The following is a 16,255-nucleotide window of genomic DNA, read 5'->3' on the forward strand; positions in this document are numbered from 1 at the left end:
ACACGACACTTAATCAGGAGTAATACGCCGTCTTGTCACTGGCACTTCCCATTACTCTGACATTCAACAAGAGACAGGTTGGAGACGTCCTAGAGAAAATAATGCAAGTTGATACCCTCCGACGAAGCGTCACAGTCAAGCCACGCTCCGGTCCCAAGTGGATCCACAGTGACTGTTTCCTTTCCAAAAGAGCAGCCGGAAAGGGCGAGGGAGGGAGGAAAGGAGAAGGAGGTGGGGAAGAGAGAGAGAGAGAGAGAGAGAGAGAGAGAGAGAGAGAGAGAGAGAGAGAGAGAGAGGAGCTGGCTGGTGGCGTGGCGAGGAGGGAGGACGAGCTGCGGACCCACCACTCGGGTTCCAGAGCGCCAAGCCAGCCCGACACCGCAGCGAACCGAGGCTGCCCCCGCCGCTAGAAAACACCTCCAAGCCTTATTTCCCCCGCTAGGGAGAAAGTGTCTGGCCAGGCATTTCTTCCAGCGCGGGCCCAGACTGGAGACCAGGCTGGGGCCCCCCGGTTTTGAGCAGCAGGCCCTTCTTCCCTACTCCTCTTGAGAGTGCGGGTTGGACCGGGATCCCGCTCCGTCCCCCCTCCCCGCTCCCCCCGGGGCTGGCTGCTCGGCTGGGCCAAAGGGGCGAGAAATCAGAGCTCAGAGTGCGCCCGCCCACCCAGAGCTCCGGCTGCCGGAGTTACACACTTTCCCTTGGGTGTCTTCGGGGATTCCCTTCCTCTGCTCTCAGTGTCCTGGGACTAGTCTCGCTGGCGTCTGGGGAGGTGCGTGGGCGGCCGCGCTGGCGTCTAAAGGTAAGCCGAGCAAATTCCTTTTCCCTTCCTGTGTCCTCCTTCCCTCCCGCTTAGACTTCTTCTCGGGCAAATCATGACTACTTTCTCCTTTGCTTTCTGGTTTTGTTTAAGCCTTTGGTTCCCGCCTCTGCTCTCTTTCCCGCTCCCTTTGCCCTCACGCGCGACCGCGGCCACGGGGACCACGGCAGCACGAGGTGCTTGGCTTGGGGCCGCAGGCAGACGGGTGTGCGGGTTCTCAAAAGAGCAGCGGGGCCGGGCGGCGAACGCTGACGGGCTCGCGAGCCGAGCGCCCATTGGCTCCTGGCACGTCGGCGTCGCTCGCCGGCGCGGGCGCGGCCAATGGGGGCGCGGGGCCCGGCGCGCGGTCTCGGCGGCGGGGCCGCGGGCCCGGCGCGGCGCGGGGAGCGGCGGCAGTGGCCGTGACGTCACGGGAGGGGGTCGGCGCCGCCCGCTCGCCGCCGGATTACAAGCCAACGCGCCCGGCAGCGGCCGGAGTCGCTCGGCGCCGCGTCTCCGCCGCCTCTTTGGCCTGCGCCTGCTCCTTCTTGCCTCCTCCTCGTCCTCGTGTGGTCGTGACCGCTGCGGCGGTGTCGGCTCCACAACTTTGCAAGAAAGTTGAGAAACTCGGCTCCGGGGCGGCCGAGTCGCGCGCGGCAGCCACCTCGGGGAGCCGCCGGGCAGCTCCGAGGGCGCGCGGCCGCCCGGGCTTCGCCGTCGCTGCACCTGCCACGTCCGCCGCCGCCGCTGCCGCCTGGTGCCAGGCTGTGGGCAGACCCAGGCGGCGGCAGCGGCGGCGGCGTCGGGGTCACCTCCCGCCGCCTGCGCCTTCGTCTGGGTCGCCTGCGCCGCCACCGCCGCCCCACGTGCGCGGTGGTTCCTGGGGCGCACGCTCCGTGCTTCCTCAATTTTTGTAACTTTCCCCCTCTGCCTTCCTTTCTCCCAACCGCTATTTTTTTTTCTTTTTTTTTTTCTTTTTTGCTTTGGGGGGGAAAAGAGTGTCGAAAGTGTCCACGGATTGCGGCTTCGCATTTATCCTTCCTTCTCTCCCCGCCCCACTTTTTTTTTTTTTTTTTTAAGCGGAGACAACATTGTTTAGTGTTATTTTGTTTTACGATCGATAGCTTCCTTGGCGTGGTCTGGGCGGCTGCGGAGCGGCGGACTGGCGTGGACCTCATGTAGAAATGACAACAATGGAAGGGGCCAGCGGGTCGAGTTTTGGAATAGACACGATTTTGTCCAGTGCCAGTTCGGGCAGCCCCGGCATGATGAATGGAGATTTCCGCCCGCTCGGCGAGGCCCGGACCGCGGATTTTAGGAGTCAGGCCACTCCGTCCCCCTGTTCGGAGATTGATACCGTAGGAACGGCGCCTTCTTCTCCGATCTCCGTCACCATGGAGCCCCCGGAGCCGCATCTGGTGGCAGACGGGCCCCAGCATCACCACCACCTCCACCACAGCCAGCAGCCGCCGCCGCCGGCCGCGGCCCCCACGCAAAGTTTGCAGCCTTCGCCCCAACAGCAGCCGCCGCCGCCGCCGCCGCCCCCGGCCCAGCAGCTGGGCTCGGCCGCCTCGGCCCCCAGGACTTCCACCTCTTCTTTTTTAATCAAGGACATTCTGGGCGACAGCAAACCTCTGGCAGCGTGTGCACCCTACAGCACCAGCGTCTCCTCCCCCCACCACACCCCGAAGCAGGAGAGCAACGCAGCCCACGAGAGCTTCCGGCCAAAGCTCGAGCAGGAGGACAGCAAAACCAAACTGGACAAGCGGGAAGAGTCCCAGAGCGACATCAAATGCCACGGTGAGTCGCGCCGCCTCCCTCGGCCGTCTGGCTGCTCCTCCTCCTGCCTCCCGCTCTCCCCTTCAGCCTCCCGCGACCCTCTGCTGGGATTCCAAGGCCCTTCGCAGCTTCTGGGGCCGTCGCGCCGCAGTGGAAATCTGCAGGCGGGAGGGAGGCCCGGGCGTGCGAGGGGGGATCCGTCCCAAGTTCTCTTATTGTTTCGCTTCTACCTTCAGCCGTCACCGCCATCCCAGTCCTTTCTTTGTTTTACTTCATTTTAATTTGTTGGGAAGCGGGCAGCGGCGGAGGCGATCTGACCCGAAGATGCTTTCGTATTTCAGGGGGCTCGGGGGTGTGATCGCAGAGTAGCGGTTCGTTTTTAATGCAGACGGTTTCATTCCTCCCACACGCTTGTTTTCTACACGCTGGGTGCAGGGATTTTCAGATAGAGCGAATGAAAACATTCCGAGTTGGTTAGCAAAGCAACTTTGAAAAACATTAGGTGGTGACTAAACAGGGAGGTCCATGCCCGGTAACATTTTATAATGAGTGTTTCAGGTTTTAACAATGCCCTTCCTATGCCCTGGCCCTAGCTGAATATCCGGATTTCGGTAAGATTTTTGGCTTCCTACAAGTAATTCGGAGGTAGCATTTATGAAAGTGAGATTTTTTGGAACTGAATTGATGTATATTTGTAAAATCAGAAGATGGCCATGAAATTATCCTCCGACTCCCCTTTTCCATCTTCTCCTCAGAAAATTTCATAAGTGCGAGCTCTGGTCTTTGCATGGCCCAAGAGTTTTTAACATAGGAGGAGAGTTCTTTTTTTTTTTTTCTTTTCCTAAGTTGATTATCATTATTATTCATCTCTGCCATCTCTAGGAAAGATGTGTGCTGCCTGTTTGGAAGGTAGGTTATTGCCTCTTCATTTTACTATTGTAGCATTAGCATAATAGTGCCCCAAACAGATGTACAGTCTGGTCTGGCGATTTTTTTGTGCACCAACCTCCCCAGTGGGTCAATTAGAGAGATTATTGTTCTTCCTGCAGGGAAGATCAAGGAGCCCAGCAAAAACGGGTACAAACAGAGAGGGATTGACATATCGATTTCCCAGCATTTCAGCAAAAAACCAAAGTTGACAAATAGAATCCGGAAATCTCTGGGCTGTCACCTGGATGGGCTCAGTGATTTCCACCTCCGCACGGGTGTCTGGGAGACAGTCTTTCTGAAGCTCCGAGAGACCTGATGCAAAAGCAGCTGCAGAGAGTTTGACCCAACATTTCCCAAGTGCGCCTGAAAAAGGAAAACAAATGCCTGTGACTTTTAGTAAACAGAGGTTAACATGAAAAAGGTGCCCCCTCCTCAAAACAAAAACAACACAAAGTTGCAAGACCTTTTGAAAACTAACAGATCAGGAAATACAAAGAGAAAACAATAACGGAAAAGGAACCTGGCTTACCCCCCATCTCAGAAACAATAAGAAAAGGAACCTTTATCATAAAGTTTTTTTTTTTCTTTTCCTTTTTCGTTTCTGAAGACGGGAAGATCCACCACTCTTTTGGAACCTTTTCGGTGCTCTGCCCAAGGCTCCACGCTCCCTAGGCAGTCCTCTTCCTCCGCGCTGGCTAAGGTCCAAGAATAGTCACCCCCGAGACCAGAGGCTGGCTTGGGAAGGCCTGTGCCAGGAGGACACTCCATCCTGCCCCATTCCAGGCTACCTCACGGCTGTGTCTGGGTTTCTGTGTAGGAACAAAGGAGGAAGGAGACCGGGAGATTACGAGCAGCCGAGAGAGTCCCCCTGTGAGAGCCAAAAAGCCCCGCAAAGCCAGGACAGCTTTCTCTGACCACCAACTCAATCAACTGGAGCGTAGCTTTGAGCGACAGAAGTACCTGAGTGTGCAGGACCGCATGGACCTGGCGGCTGCACTCAACCTCACTGACACCCAGGTCAAGACCTGGTACCAGAACCGCAGGTAAGGGAGGCTGTGTGGAGGGAGCAAAGGCGTCTGGCCCCAGAGACACGAGGGACTCAGAGGACCCACACTGGGCACTTGGGGGCTCTCGGGCTGGGGCGGGGATCAGCCACAGGTCCGAGGTGAAAGGGGTCCATAGGCAGCTGAGGTCTGGAGAGGTGGGCGCGTCCAAGCGCTTCCAAGTGTTTTAGCAGGTGCAACTTGCCCTCTCAAACCTGAGTGGCTGGCATTCCCCCCATTTCCGCCACCCAATCAATCAAGCCACACCTTCTCAAATTAAGACCTCTGAGTAGCAGACACTCAGGCCTTTTGGGCCTGCCCCGGAATGGTTCTCCATCTCCATAGCTGGTCGCCAGTCTGGTATTTCCATCCTGGAAGAGCTGACCTACTGGCCACAGTTTGAAAGTCCTTGCGGGGCCTGTGAGGCAGCCGGGAGAGGTAGGGTGGGCAGCTGGTCAGGCTTCGACTGAGGGTCTGTCCCCTGTGCTGGCCACCTCAGGGCCTTCCGGGACCCACAGCTTCCCTGGGAAGGAAATTAGGAAAGGGGCTGGCGGTGCTCTCAGGCCCCTGAGCTGCAGGGCCAAGCCCAGCCCGGCGGGCCGAGGCCGAGGTTCTGCAGGGTTTCCAAGCCTGGCGATCGGCTCCCCTGCCTGGCTTTCCTCTCCCCTCCTCTTCTCCCGTCTGTGTTCTAATCGTCCAGAAGTGTGGTTGGAAATGCCCGTCCAGTTGTCATCTTTACCATAATTTTCTGTCTCATTACATACGGTTTCAGCCACCCTAATTCTGTCGGAAAACATTAGTGTCATTTGTAGCCAATTTAAAATGGGCGACATGTTTATTAATTTGGCTGGAGCTGCCGGGTATGGATGGCCCACCAGCCCGAGTTCCGTCAGGAGGCCTTGGAGCCGAGGCCGGCTGCCTGGGCTTCCTAGCAGGGGTGCGCCGGGGGAGGGAGGGGGCCGAGAAAGGCTGATCACAGGTTTTAATTGTTCCTCCCTCCCGGAGGCGAAGAGAGCTTGAAATGCATTGTCCCCTCCCAGAACGGCCCCCGCGGTCCTGTCCCCTTGGGAGAGCCCTCCCTCCGATGAATTGCGTTTTGAAACCGTGTCGCCTTCCTGGCTCCAAGGCCCCCACCTGCTGGAAGGTCCTGTCAGGCCGAGGAGAGAGAGGTGTCCCCACAGCCCTGGGGACCCAGCGGGGCAGGGGTCCGAGGCCCGGCCGGCTGCGCGCTTCTTTGTTTACGGTTTCTTCTCGCTCGCCCGGAGCAGGGGGGGAGGGGCGGGGAGCAGCCGCTCGGGGCCCGGGGTGGGGGTGGGGGGGCGGACGGGTCCCTCGGGGAGGGGACGCGCGGGCCGCGGGGAAGCCCGCCCCAGGCAAGCGCGGTCTCAGGTGGCCTCGGGGAAAGTTTCAGGAAGTAGCCCGACTGCCAGGGGGGCACCGGCAGAGCAGAGGGGCAGGAGCAGGCCGCAGAGCTGGAGGAATCTGATTTCTGCTCGTCTGAGCCCTCGATGGGGAAAGGGGATTTGGGTGGTTCCGCAAGCAGCCCAGATGCTCGGGGTTGGGGGCCGGGAGGTGTGCTTCCTTCCGGGGTCTCCGCGGGTCTTCCGGGCCCGGGGACGAGAAGGCAGGCGGGCGGGCGGGGGCGGCTGAGTTGGGGGGACAGGGGCCCGGGTGGCGGGACGGGGCCCACAGCGGCGGTGCCCGCCTCTCTTTCCAGGACCAAGTGGAAGCGGCAGACGGCGGTGGGCCTGGAGCTGCTGGCCGAGGCGGGCAATTACTCGGCGCTGCAGAGGATGTTTCCGTCGCCGTATTTCTACCACCCGAGCCTGCTGGGCAGCATGGACAGCACGACGGCCGCGGCGGCCGCCGCCGCGATGTACAGCAGCATGTACCGGACTCCGCCCGCGCCCCACCCCCAGCTGCAGCGGCCCCTGGTGCCCCGGGTGCTCATCCACGGCCTGGGGCCCGGGGGACAGCCGGCCCTCAACCCCCTGTCCAACCCCATCCCGGGCACCCCGCACCCCCGGTGAAGAGCCAGCCAGCTGCAGCCCCACCCCGCCTCCTCCCGGCCCAGCCCGGCCCGGCCCCGCTGGCCTCCCCGGCCGCCTTGCAGGAAGCCAAGAAGTGAGAGAAGATGCTCAGCTGTGGGGGGCGTGAGGGGCGGGGGAGAGGAGCCAGCGGTCCCCCCCCACCCCCCAGAGACAGGGCCGGAGAGAGAGCTCCCCCACTGCAGTGTGACTGGCGAAAAACGCTGACCCCAGCCAGAGTGCGACCAGTAAGTGAAAAAACATCCACACACACACATCCTCCGGTTCTTTTTAAAAGTGACTTTAGGGACAAGCAGGAGGGAGGGAGGGGGGAGGGATGAGGAGGGAAGAAAGGAGGGCGGGAGAGGAAAGGCACGGGCAGAGGGCCGGGGGGACAGTCCATCTGCCCCGGAAAAGAGGCGGGGACCTGAGAACTTTGCACTGATCTCTCATGACCTTTTTTCTTTTGGAAAAGTGGCATGCTCCGTACTATGAAAAAAAGTGTACAGTTGAAAGACTGAGTGATAAGTGATATATCATATTTATTATATGTTGTCCAAAAAAGAGTCGCTTATATACGTTAGTAAAACATGATTTTTTCTTTCCATGTCTTTTGGATTCAGTAAAATAAATGCTTAGACAAAAGTATAGATTTTTTGTGATTGAAAATTACAGAAATAAAGTTTATCTTTTTTTAACAAGTGATGTAATCCAAGGGAGCTGATTTTACTGAAGCAGAACTGCTGTGATGACATGTGTCACTCGGTTCGGGAAAGCAAAATCCCTCCCGGAATATGAGAAATTTATAAAAATCTGTAAAGACCTTGGGTTGACTTGTATAAAAACAGCTCCGTTTTTCCTGCTGGCCTCTTCTGAACCGTGATTTGCCAGGTGTGCGTTTCTTCTCCAAGTGGACGAATTCAGAGCCGTCCTCGGGCCGCGGGAGACGAGTCCGGGCTCCCAGGCGGCGGGTGCCGGCCAAGCAGGCGGCCAACTTTCCCCGCTGCCCGGGCCGGCCTGGCAGCCCCCGCCGAGCCGGCTCTGTCCGCCCCTCCTCCTCCTGCGAGGGCTCCTCCCGGGCGGCGAGGGTCCGAGACGCGGGCAGAGGCCGGGCGGAAGGCGGGCGCACCTTCTGCGGGCCTCGCAGCTGTTCTGCAGCCCGCGGCCGGGCACCCGCGCTGCGGGACAGCCTGCAAGCGGGAGGCTGCCGGGCGGCGCAATTAGGGCGCCCGGGGGACTCGGAGAGGCCTGGCTAACAACCCGGTCAGGCTTTGATCCCTGCCTTCTCACTCCCCCGCGGGCCTCGTCCAGCCTCCAGCCAGGCGCCAGGCCTCCTGTCCTAGTGAGCAGGCTGTGCTGGGATGCTGGGGAGCACTGCAGCTCTGGCCCGCGATAGGTGTGCCAAGCTTTTCATCTGTGTCCCTGGATCTTTTGGGACCACGACATGAGAGGCCCTGCCCAGAGGGTAGAGGAGGCCGGCTGCCTGCTTTGGGAGAGTGTGTGAGTGTGTGAGAATGGGTGTATAAATGCTCGCGGCACATGGGCCAGAGCTCAGCCTCAGCTGCCCGCCCACCCTTCCCCTCTGGCTCCCCAAGAGGCTGGGCCCTCAGGACTCCGCCAGCGGGCTGCTGGAGGGGTACAGTCCTGGGGCTTCTCCAGCCCCAAGTTGCCCTCCCGAGCAGTCAGAGAGTTGGATCCCGGCTGGGTATCCTCAGGTCTCTAGTACGCAGTCAAAGGGGTACGACCTGAAGCCAGAACACATCCAGACCTCTTTTCCAACTTTCTCTGATGTTTGAACCTTAGTAGAGTTATACAAACATTTATTTACAGAAACTATGGAGTGCTGTGAGACTGTGCTGGGGAGGAGCAGGAAGGAAGAAGCAAAGAGGTGAAATCCAGGAAGAAATTGCCTCGGGCGGCCTCGATCAGACCTTGGCTAATTAGGGAGTGGTTTGCAGATTTCTCCCCAGCTCATCAATTTGCTTTAAACTTGGTCTTGGTCTTGTTTGAGTCTAACAAAAGGATCGGGACTGGCCCTTCTCATTTTCTCCCCGCTGAGCTGGGACCAACTCAAAGAGCTGGGCTGGGCTGGAAACTGGGCACCGCTGTGTCCAGTGGGCTCGCCCACTGCCTGGGCTCTCAGCAGACTCCCCTTGCTCTAGTTTAGCTACTGTTGGGTTTTACAGTCATGTTTAAACAGTTCAGAAAGGGTCTGCCTGGGCCTGAAAAGGCACTTCCCAAGGCTTGGGGGTGTTCTAGCTTGGGGGTCCCTCAGGACTGGTCCTCTTGTAGGGGGGCCAACGGGGGGTGGGGGCAGAAGTGGGACCTGGGAAATCACGGGAGCTCACAAGTTCCAAGTTCCCTACAAAGAATGACCTCAGTCAGCTGGGAAAGGCACACAAACAAACCTTCAAATACCAAGAAGGCCATAGCACCCATCTGCTACCAGCAGCCTGCCAGCCACTCCTTCACTTTCAAGGCCAAACTTGGACCCCATAGGTGGACAATGAAGGGGGAAGCACGGTTGTCTATGGAGACCAGGGTTTCTTAATTAACCTCCTATTCCACTGCTGCTAGCAAGGAGGCGGGCTCCACCAGCGTCTCCCCAAAGGTGCTGTGGCTTCAAAATCGTATTTTTCTTTCACCTGAACCGTGCAGCTGAAAGTGTTGACTCCCTTTCTAAATTTGTTGTGGTTACTTCCTGTTACATAGAAATTGGCACATGGAGTGTGTGTGTGTGTTTGGGTGGGGTGGGGGTGACTGTTGTTCCAGTGCTGAGTGCTGGCTTCTTTCTTTTCATTCTTTTCTTTCTGCAGAACCACGGCAAGGGGCACCTCAGATGTCCCCCCAAACTACTGCTTATAGTCAATGCAAATATAGCCCTCTCCCTCAAAAGGGACCCTTCTGTCTTTCTGTGCCTGCCCAACAGTAGGGGTTTGCTAAGACCTGGAGAACACAGTACCAGGTTTCCCAAAAAGCAAGGACAGGATGCACAAGTCTTTTCTCAAGGGAGATCTCGAGTTAGTTCTGGAGGCTCAGAGGTCTACTGCCCTGGGAGCTGTGTTTCCTTTTTTCCCTCCACCTTCAGCGGGTGTCAGAAGGGGCCTCCCAGGCTCATTCCATTTGGATTTTGCTCCTTTGATTAAGTTGGAAGCAGAGCAACACAGGAAAACAAACGTTTCATAGAGATTTTAAACAGTCACAAAGGCCCCTTAAATTTGTTCACCCCAAGATCAGCTCTGAGACGCCAGGAAACCTAGCGTGAGTCTGTAGCAGACGTAAAGTAAGAACTTAACTAGCAGCCAGCCGTTCTAGCCCAAGCCAGCATTTTTCAATGAGTTGCAAAGTAATGATTGCTTCTTGTCTCCACGCCTCCAGCAAATATACCTACCACCTTGTATCAGTTTATTTTTGCTCCTCCCCTTAAAATGAAAGCCCACATGATGGCAAATTAGACAGCTGATTTCCTCTGTTGCAAATAGAACGGCTTACCCTCAAACCAAGACTTCCCCTCCCTTCCTGCCGTCTGACTCCTGCATAGGCGAGCTTTCCCCAGGAGTCTGCGGCAGGCATCCCACCTCCCCTCTTTACACAGGCAGGCTAGTGAGTGGTTTGTTTTGTTATATTTTTAACTTTCTAAAAATATTTGGAAAAGTTCTCCCCAGGGCTAAGGAAACTTTAGTCCCCATGAAGCCACGTGGTTACAGAAATACACTGGAAGAGATCTGCTTGGTTTTCTAAAAAGCCAGGCAGGACTTGAAGTCACTATGCTTTGGAAAGAGACTGGCTTTTCGCCACCGGTGGGCATGGCCAGGGGCAGGGCTGAGCCTCTTCAGGCATGGAGGTTTTCTCCTTAGCTTGGGATTCTTGGTGAAGGAAAGCTGGTCTGTCCTGTGGCGTGGCTGTTGGCTGGAACATTGGGCACATTGGGTGGGGCCTTCTCCAGGCTTCACCCAGTGGACCCTGCAACAGTGCCTTTAGGCTTCTTGAGTCTCCCACGAAGTCTTTGTCCAGTCCACCTCCTTGGCCACTTTCAGCCTTCCTCTGTACCCATGGGGGTGGGGGCCTGTGTGCCCCTCTTTCTTCTGCAGGTTAAGCACCCCCAGGGCTTGGGGGAGGAAGCATATAGGGTCAGTGGCCCGTGCTTTCCGAGAGAGGGAGGTATCACTGGCCTTTGACACTGGAAAAGCAGGTCAGCTGTCTCTCGGCGACGAGACGACCCAGAAGGGACCCCCCCCCCCCCGTTCCGGCTGTTGGTCTCAGCGTTGCTGGCTGGACGGTCCTGGCCAAGCTCTCCTTTCTCAGGGTGTCTCCTCTCTCCCTCTCCTGGTCTCTCCCCTCGGGCCTCCGTCTCCCGGGTCTCTCTCCCAGCACCACAGACAGCTCCCAGGGCGCGCGGAGGAGCGAAGCGCCGGAGGCTGGAGGGTTCCCGGCCAGGCCTAGGCGACCGCAGGGGGCGCCTGGGGAAGCGGCGGCGGCGCCCGCGGGGGAGGTCCGCGTGGTGATTACAAAGCGCCCTCCTCGGCAGCGTTTCCTGATTAGCTCTAAGTCCAAACAGGGTCACATTCCAAAGAACAAAATCTTCAGATCAATAAAGTCATTCACCAACCAAAAGACTCGGGGTAAGTAGTGCTCAGCTGACAGATCATCGCTAAACCGTCCCTATTGAGTAAGTTCTTAGTGGAAGCCGACTGGGAAGGAGCGGGGCCTCCGGTCTGCTGCTTCGAAGCCCGAGCGCCGCGGCCTCCGCGAAGTCGCCGGTGGAACGGCCCCAAATGGCCCTTTTTTACTTTCGCCGCTCGCGCAGCCCCGACTGTGCCGGCGAAGAGCCGCTGGGGCGGGGGGAAGCCGGAGACGCGCTCCGGGGGCGACCGCCCTGCAGGTCGGGCTGAGCAGAGTCCTCGGTCTCCACTGCTTCCCCCGCCGCCCGGGCCTCCTCCCCGCGAGTGTGTCTCCCAGTTCCCGCGACCATCTGGGCCAGGACAGGGGGGCGTCCCCGCAGGAGCGCCCCCGAAAAAGGAGGACCTTCGCGAGCCCGCGGTTGAACGCGGACGATCAAAAGGGGCTTTGTCGCTTGGTGGAGCGGAGGGGTTCCCGCCCCACCCACTCCTATCTCTGCCCCCCGACTTTATTCTGGAGCGAAGAGGCCCTCGGTGTCGAGGTCCTCCCTCCCCCTTCCAGCCATTCGAACACCCGGTGCAGCCGGCGATGTAAGCGGCGGCTCCCGCGCCCGGGGTCAGCGCGCCGGCTCCGCGCCGCGTCTCCCGCGCTGCGCGCCCAAGGCCGGCCTCCCGCTCCTCCCGCCCCTCGGGACAGCCCCGCGGACCCAAATCCCTGCTCCCCGTTACAGACGGTGTTGCAGGGAGAAATGTGCGCACAGGACGGGGACAGGAATCCAAATGCTTTCACGAACGGTGCTCGGGCAGGGCCTGTAGAGCAGAGAGAGCCCTGCTCTCACATCTCAGTGGGCTCGGGAGGGAATGGAAAGCCTCCTATGAAGATGATAAAATAATCGCTGCCCCGCTCGAAGCTCCTGTCCTTATTCCACTTCATACCCTCCGCCTCCAGGCCTCAAGGCACAGGCGAATGCCTCCTTCCGTGTGTCTTCTGTCCTCAGAAGCCAGCTCCTCGACCGCCTCTCTGGCTCTCCTCTTCCAGTCCCCTTTGTCCTTGGAGCAATGGAAATGCTACGTGCAGGTTTACATGCCAATAGAGATTTTAGCAGTTACCCACATTCGAAAGTCAGACGCCCCTGGGGACCCCCCCCCCCCACGAACCTCCGAAGGCAGGAGCAACGTGTTCCAAGGTGTGCATCCCCACGTGAAACGGGAAGAAAAGTTTTCTCTAGAGCAATATGTATTTACACCAACGCCTTAGGAGAGAGAAGTTAGGCACCGGGCGGTGCGTGGTTTTCTTATTCCTGTGCCACAAATGGAGAACCATCGTGGCAAAGTCGTCTATATTCTCAAGCCGATTGGCTGATAGAATGTTAGGAAAAGCGTAATGGAAGTCGGTGCCACTCACTTCCTGCTGTAGGGAAGCTAAGCTACTAGGTATAGTTTCCAGATGCAGGGAGTGTTCTAAGTGGAGAGATTATGATAGGTCTCTTTTTCACTAGACAGTCTCCGGTTCAATGACCTGCTAGGGAATGATCTTCCAGGGATCTAATATGAAGCTTCTGATTTTAATACCTCTTATTTGAGAACAATAGGCATGTAGTCTTTTCTGATAGATGCAAATAAGGATCTCATCGCCCAACTTCCTCTTGCATCCCCCCTCCCCCCCATCTGCAGACCAATGGGCAGGGAAGAATTTCTAGGCCAGATAGCAACAGAGACAGACTAGTGCTTTGGAAGTAGGGTGTATCAGAGCCACAATCACTTAAAAACATCAAATTATTATTCATCTGCCCCGTTTCCCACAAATTTAAGCTTCCCGGAAGCTAGCCAAGTCGTTTCCATTAAATTAAGAGGATTTCAAAGGGACATCAATTTCCTCACCAGCCCTGAGTGAACACACTGTGGCATTACATTAAACATGCTCACACGTGAATAAATGCATAATTGTCACATAACCGTTCATTGCTATGCATCAATAAATCGGCCCAGAAAATCACATAAAACACCAATGGGTAAGTGCAAGCATGGGGTGAGTCATTTCGTCTTTCTCCCCTTTTGGACTGCTTTTGAAATTTCTGGCAGTCCACATTTTTGCCGCTGCCCTGAGCGTCTTCAGATTTCTGAAGTAGCAGGTCAACAGCCTGTTCTTTTCGGTCGGGAGACAGCTCCACCCACTCCTGTCACGTGGCAGCCTTTGACCCGCCCACCTCAGCCGTGCCCAATCGGAGCGCAGGAACGGGAACGAAAGCTGCGGTGCCTGAGCCGCTGGGATTTCTCTTCCTCCGCTTACTCGTCCTGTGGTTTGGGGCAGACTTTTCCCAGGCGTGAGGTTTCCGAGGCCAGGCCCAAACTTTATTACCCATTTCCTTGACCTCTCCTGTTGTTTTGGGTAAAGGATGACATTACGCAGCTTCCACTGCTTCTCGTGGCCTAATTATCTCTGCCGAAGACACAGTTACTTTCACATGCCCAAAGTCCTCCCACGAAGGTATTTATTAGGGTAAATGTCGATTAGAATTTGTCTAAACATTCGGACCTTTCCAACTCATTTGGTAAAACAGTAATGACTGCTTTCATTTCAGGAACTGGTACTAGATATGATGGCCGGAGTCTGTTGAGAAGCATCAGGTGAGTGAATTCGGTGGAGGGAAGCTCTGGCCCACCTGCCGGTGCTTAAGGCCTGGCCACAGAGTCTGTTCTGTTCTCATTCCCACCTTGCTTTTATCCTCCTGACTTTGGTTATTTTATGTTTGGGATTTTTTTTTTTGGCCTCGTCTGCGGCATGTGGAAGTGCCCAGGCCAGGGGTGGGACCCATTATCGCAGCGACTCAGGCGGCTGCAGCGACAAGGCAGGATCCTTACCCAGCTGTGTCACAGGAGAACTCCTCTGGGATGTTTTTTATGGGGTCAAAGGTGATGGGCCCCGTATTTCTGTTGAGGGATGTCAATGATGAAGAATTGAATTAAACTTGTAAATTTGTTGGATCTTACTCTTCATTAATATTTTGGAACGAGATTGAAAAACCCCCAACCATTCAAGACACTGCTTATTAAGACCAGTGCTGCATATGTTGGTGACAGTTTCAGGAAGGATCTCCTTTATTTGGTAACATATTTTCCAGGCTTTTCTTTTCTTCTTGTGAATGATTTAGTCCCTTAAGAGAACTTGTTTGTTGGTTCTGCCCAGAAATTTGGCAAAAGGATATTTTCCAATAGCCACGTTAATAAGTAATTGGATTTTAAGCACAACTGATCTTGATCCAAACAGGACTGGAAAGAATCTAGTTTAGTACCTATTCTAAACTTTAGTTTTTTTTCTTACAACATATTCGTTTGGTGTTTTTTTTTCTTTCAACTCTGGTCCCTTGCTCTCATTTTTTTCTGTAGAGATATAGAAGAGGAAGGAAAGAGATACTAGAGTATTACAGCTTTTTCAGGTGATTCTTGTCTTTCAGTTTTGATGGAGTTAAATTTGTGTGATCAAATCCTATTATGCCCCCAAAATCAGGCTTTTTGTAGAATCGATTAAAATAACTTTTCTGTTGTAAAAGTAATGCATGCTCACTGTGGAGGAAATTTTAAATATGAAGAGTAGAGAGGGAAAAAAAAAGTTCATCTTCCATCAAAGAAAGCCACTGCTAAAATTTGATTCTAGATATTTGCTATGAATTTTGGTATAGTTGTGATCACATTTCACCTGGGATATTGTACTTTTCCCATGTAGTACAAGTATTTCTCTATGTTATTTAAAACTCTTTCTAAATATAATATATGGTGCATAAGATTCTCTCCCATAAATGTGTCATGATTGAGTCAACCATTCTGTCATCACTGGATGTTTAAATTGTTTTTCTTAATTTGAGATAAATAAAACTCCAGTGAGCATGAAGGCAAGATTTGGGGAATGGATTCTATGTATTATTTGGTGTATCGCTTTATGATTTATCTTGATGAGAGCAGTGGAAGCAATGAAAGAATGAGATGACCAGCTCAAGAGGAGAAATGAATCACTGACCAAAGGTAGTGGTTTCGGTGAATAGTGCAAATTCAGCCTGAGTAAGCTGAGAGCTACAGGAGCCTCTATATGCCATGGTGAAGTCAGCTAAGAATAGCACTTACAATTTTTTGTGTATTTTAAACCTCCCTGACTTTGAGTCTGAATTGGGTAGCCTCCTAACCAGAGAAGGAGATGTGCCTGACTCAAGAGGGGGAGGAAGGTCAGGTCTCTTCTGATTTAGGTCAGTAGCACGTTGCTTGCCTCGCTTGCCCTACTCTTTTCTGTGCTCCAGCTATTCTGTGGGTAAATAGGAGGCTTTAGCTCCTAGGACTGCCAGTCTGGCACCTTTCTGCAGAACTAAATTCAGGTTAAAGGAAAAAAAAAACAAAAAACAAAAAAACAACCCAACAAAACCCATAACCCACAAAGAAATTTGAGAGTGGGGGTGGGGGTTGAGGGAAAGAATTCAGTAGCAAGAGTCTACCCTTCCATTGACGTGACACACATTAACCGCAACATAGAAGTTCCAAGAGAACTGTCTTGTTCTCTTGTCTCCGGGAGCCCATGTAGGGCGCTTTAATTGCCACATTTTCAAACCGATATAATGGTGGGGATGTCTTAGTAATTACCTTAATGAGATAACACCTTTCCTTCCCTCAACCTACTCATTATCACGCCTCTTGTTCAAATTTCAACTACAAAGAACTATACTTGTAAAAAAAAAAAAAAAAGAGTCTGAAATGTATTGTTCCAGGTCTCATAGCCTTAAAATAATCACATTGCACATATCTTAAAAATATGAAAGAAATCGTACACACAGGCGATTCAGATATGTTAAAGGAAAGGCTTGAGATAAGTCAACTAAACATCTGGGTGCCCTTTAATTATTCTTGGTTGGATTCTTTATCTTGACCTATAGTGATGCGAAGGTGCCAAAGTGATGAATTTTAAGATGTTGGGCTGTGAAGACGTGCAGCTGCAACACTGATGGATTTAGGAAGGGCTGGTAACAAGGTTAGCTGCATGTGAAGTGTGAATTGAGATTTTTGCAAAGAGACTGTGAT

The 16,255-nt window shown here is 54.6% G+C and overlaps 1 protein-coding gene and 1 long non-coding RNA gene across 6 annotated transcripts in view; both read left to right on the forward strand.

Annotated features, from left to right (window-relative positions):
• Positions 1–1,777: 1,777 nt before the first annotated feature.
• Positions 1,778–7,285, forward strand: BARHL2 (BarH like homeobox 2). The gene is made up of 3 exons (XM_021090291.2): positions 1,778–2,596; positions 4,323–4,548; positions 6,266–7,285. The coding sequence occupies exons 1-3, from the start codon at positions 1,981–1,983 to the stop codon at positions 6,576–6,578; spliced, it is 1,155 nt and encodes a 384-aa protein (XP_020945950.1). The 5' UTR covers positions 1,778–1,980; the 3' UTR covers positions 6,579–7,285.
• Positions 7,286–11,078: 3,793 nt separating this feature from the next.
• The window catches only part of LOC102158810 (uncharacterized), a 349,547-nt gene continuing 344,370 nt past the window's right edge, over positions 11,079–16,255 (forward strand). For 3 of the 5 annotated variants that reach the window (XR_014844842.1, XR_002343784.2, XR_014844845.1), the window contains exons 1-2: positions 13,432–13,682; positions 13,777–13,822. This is a non-coding gene — a long non-coding RNA (uncharacterized LOC102158810). Of the gene's footprint in view, positions 11,198–13,431; positions 13,695–13,776; positions 13,823–16,255 lie in introns of those variants that run through there. The other 2 variants (XR_014844843.1, XR_014844844.1) reach the window with 2 other exon arrangements.

This window comes from Sus scrofa, chromosome 4 (assembly GCF_054392235.1).
Source record: "Sus scrofa isolate SSC_HxYL_T2T_F1_AM1 chromosome 4, Sscrofa_HxYL_maternal_Yorkshire_Landrace_v2.0, whole genome shotgun sequence".
In the NCBI taxonomy this organism is placed as follows: Eukaryota; Metazoa; Chordata; class Mammalia; order Artiodactyla; family Suidae; genus Sus; species Sus scrofa.

Bases quoted from the DNA above. Each gene is read 5' to 3' on its own strand.
- BARHL2 (XM_021090291.2), top strand. From the start codon at position 1,981: ATGACAACAATGGAAGGGGCCAGCGGGTCGAGTTTTGGAATAGACACG. The intron at 2,597-4,322 runs GTGAGTCGCGCC...GTTTCTGTGTAG, and splicing joins GAGCGACATCAAATGCCACG to GAACAAAGGAGGAAGGAGAC. The intron at 4,549-6,265 runs GTAAGGGAGGCT...CTCTCTTTCCAG, and splicing joins ACCTGGTACCAGAACCGCAG to GACCAAGTGGAAGCGGCAGA.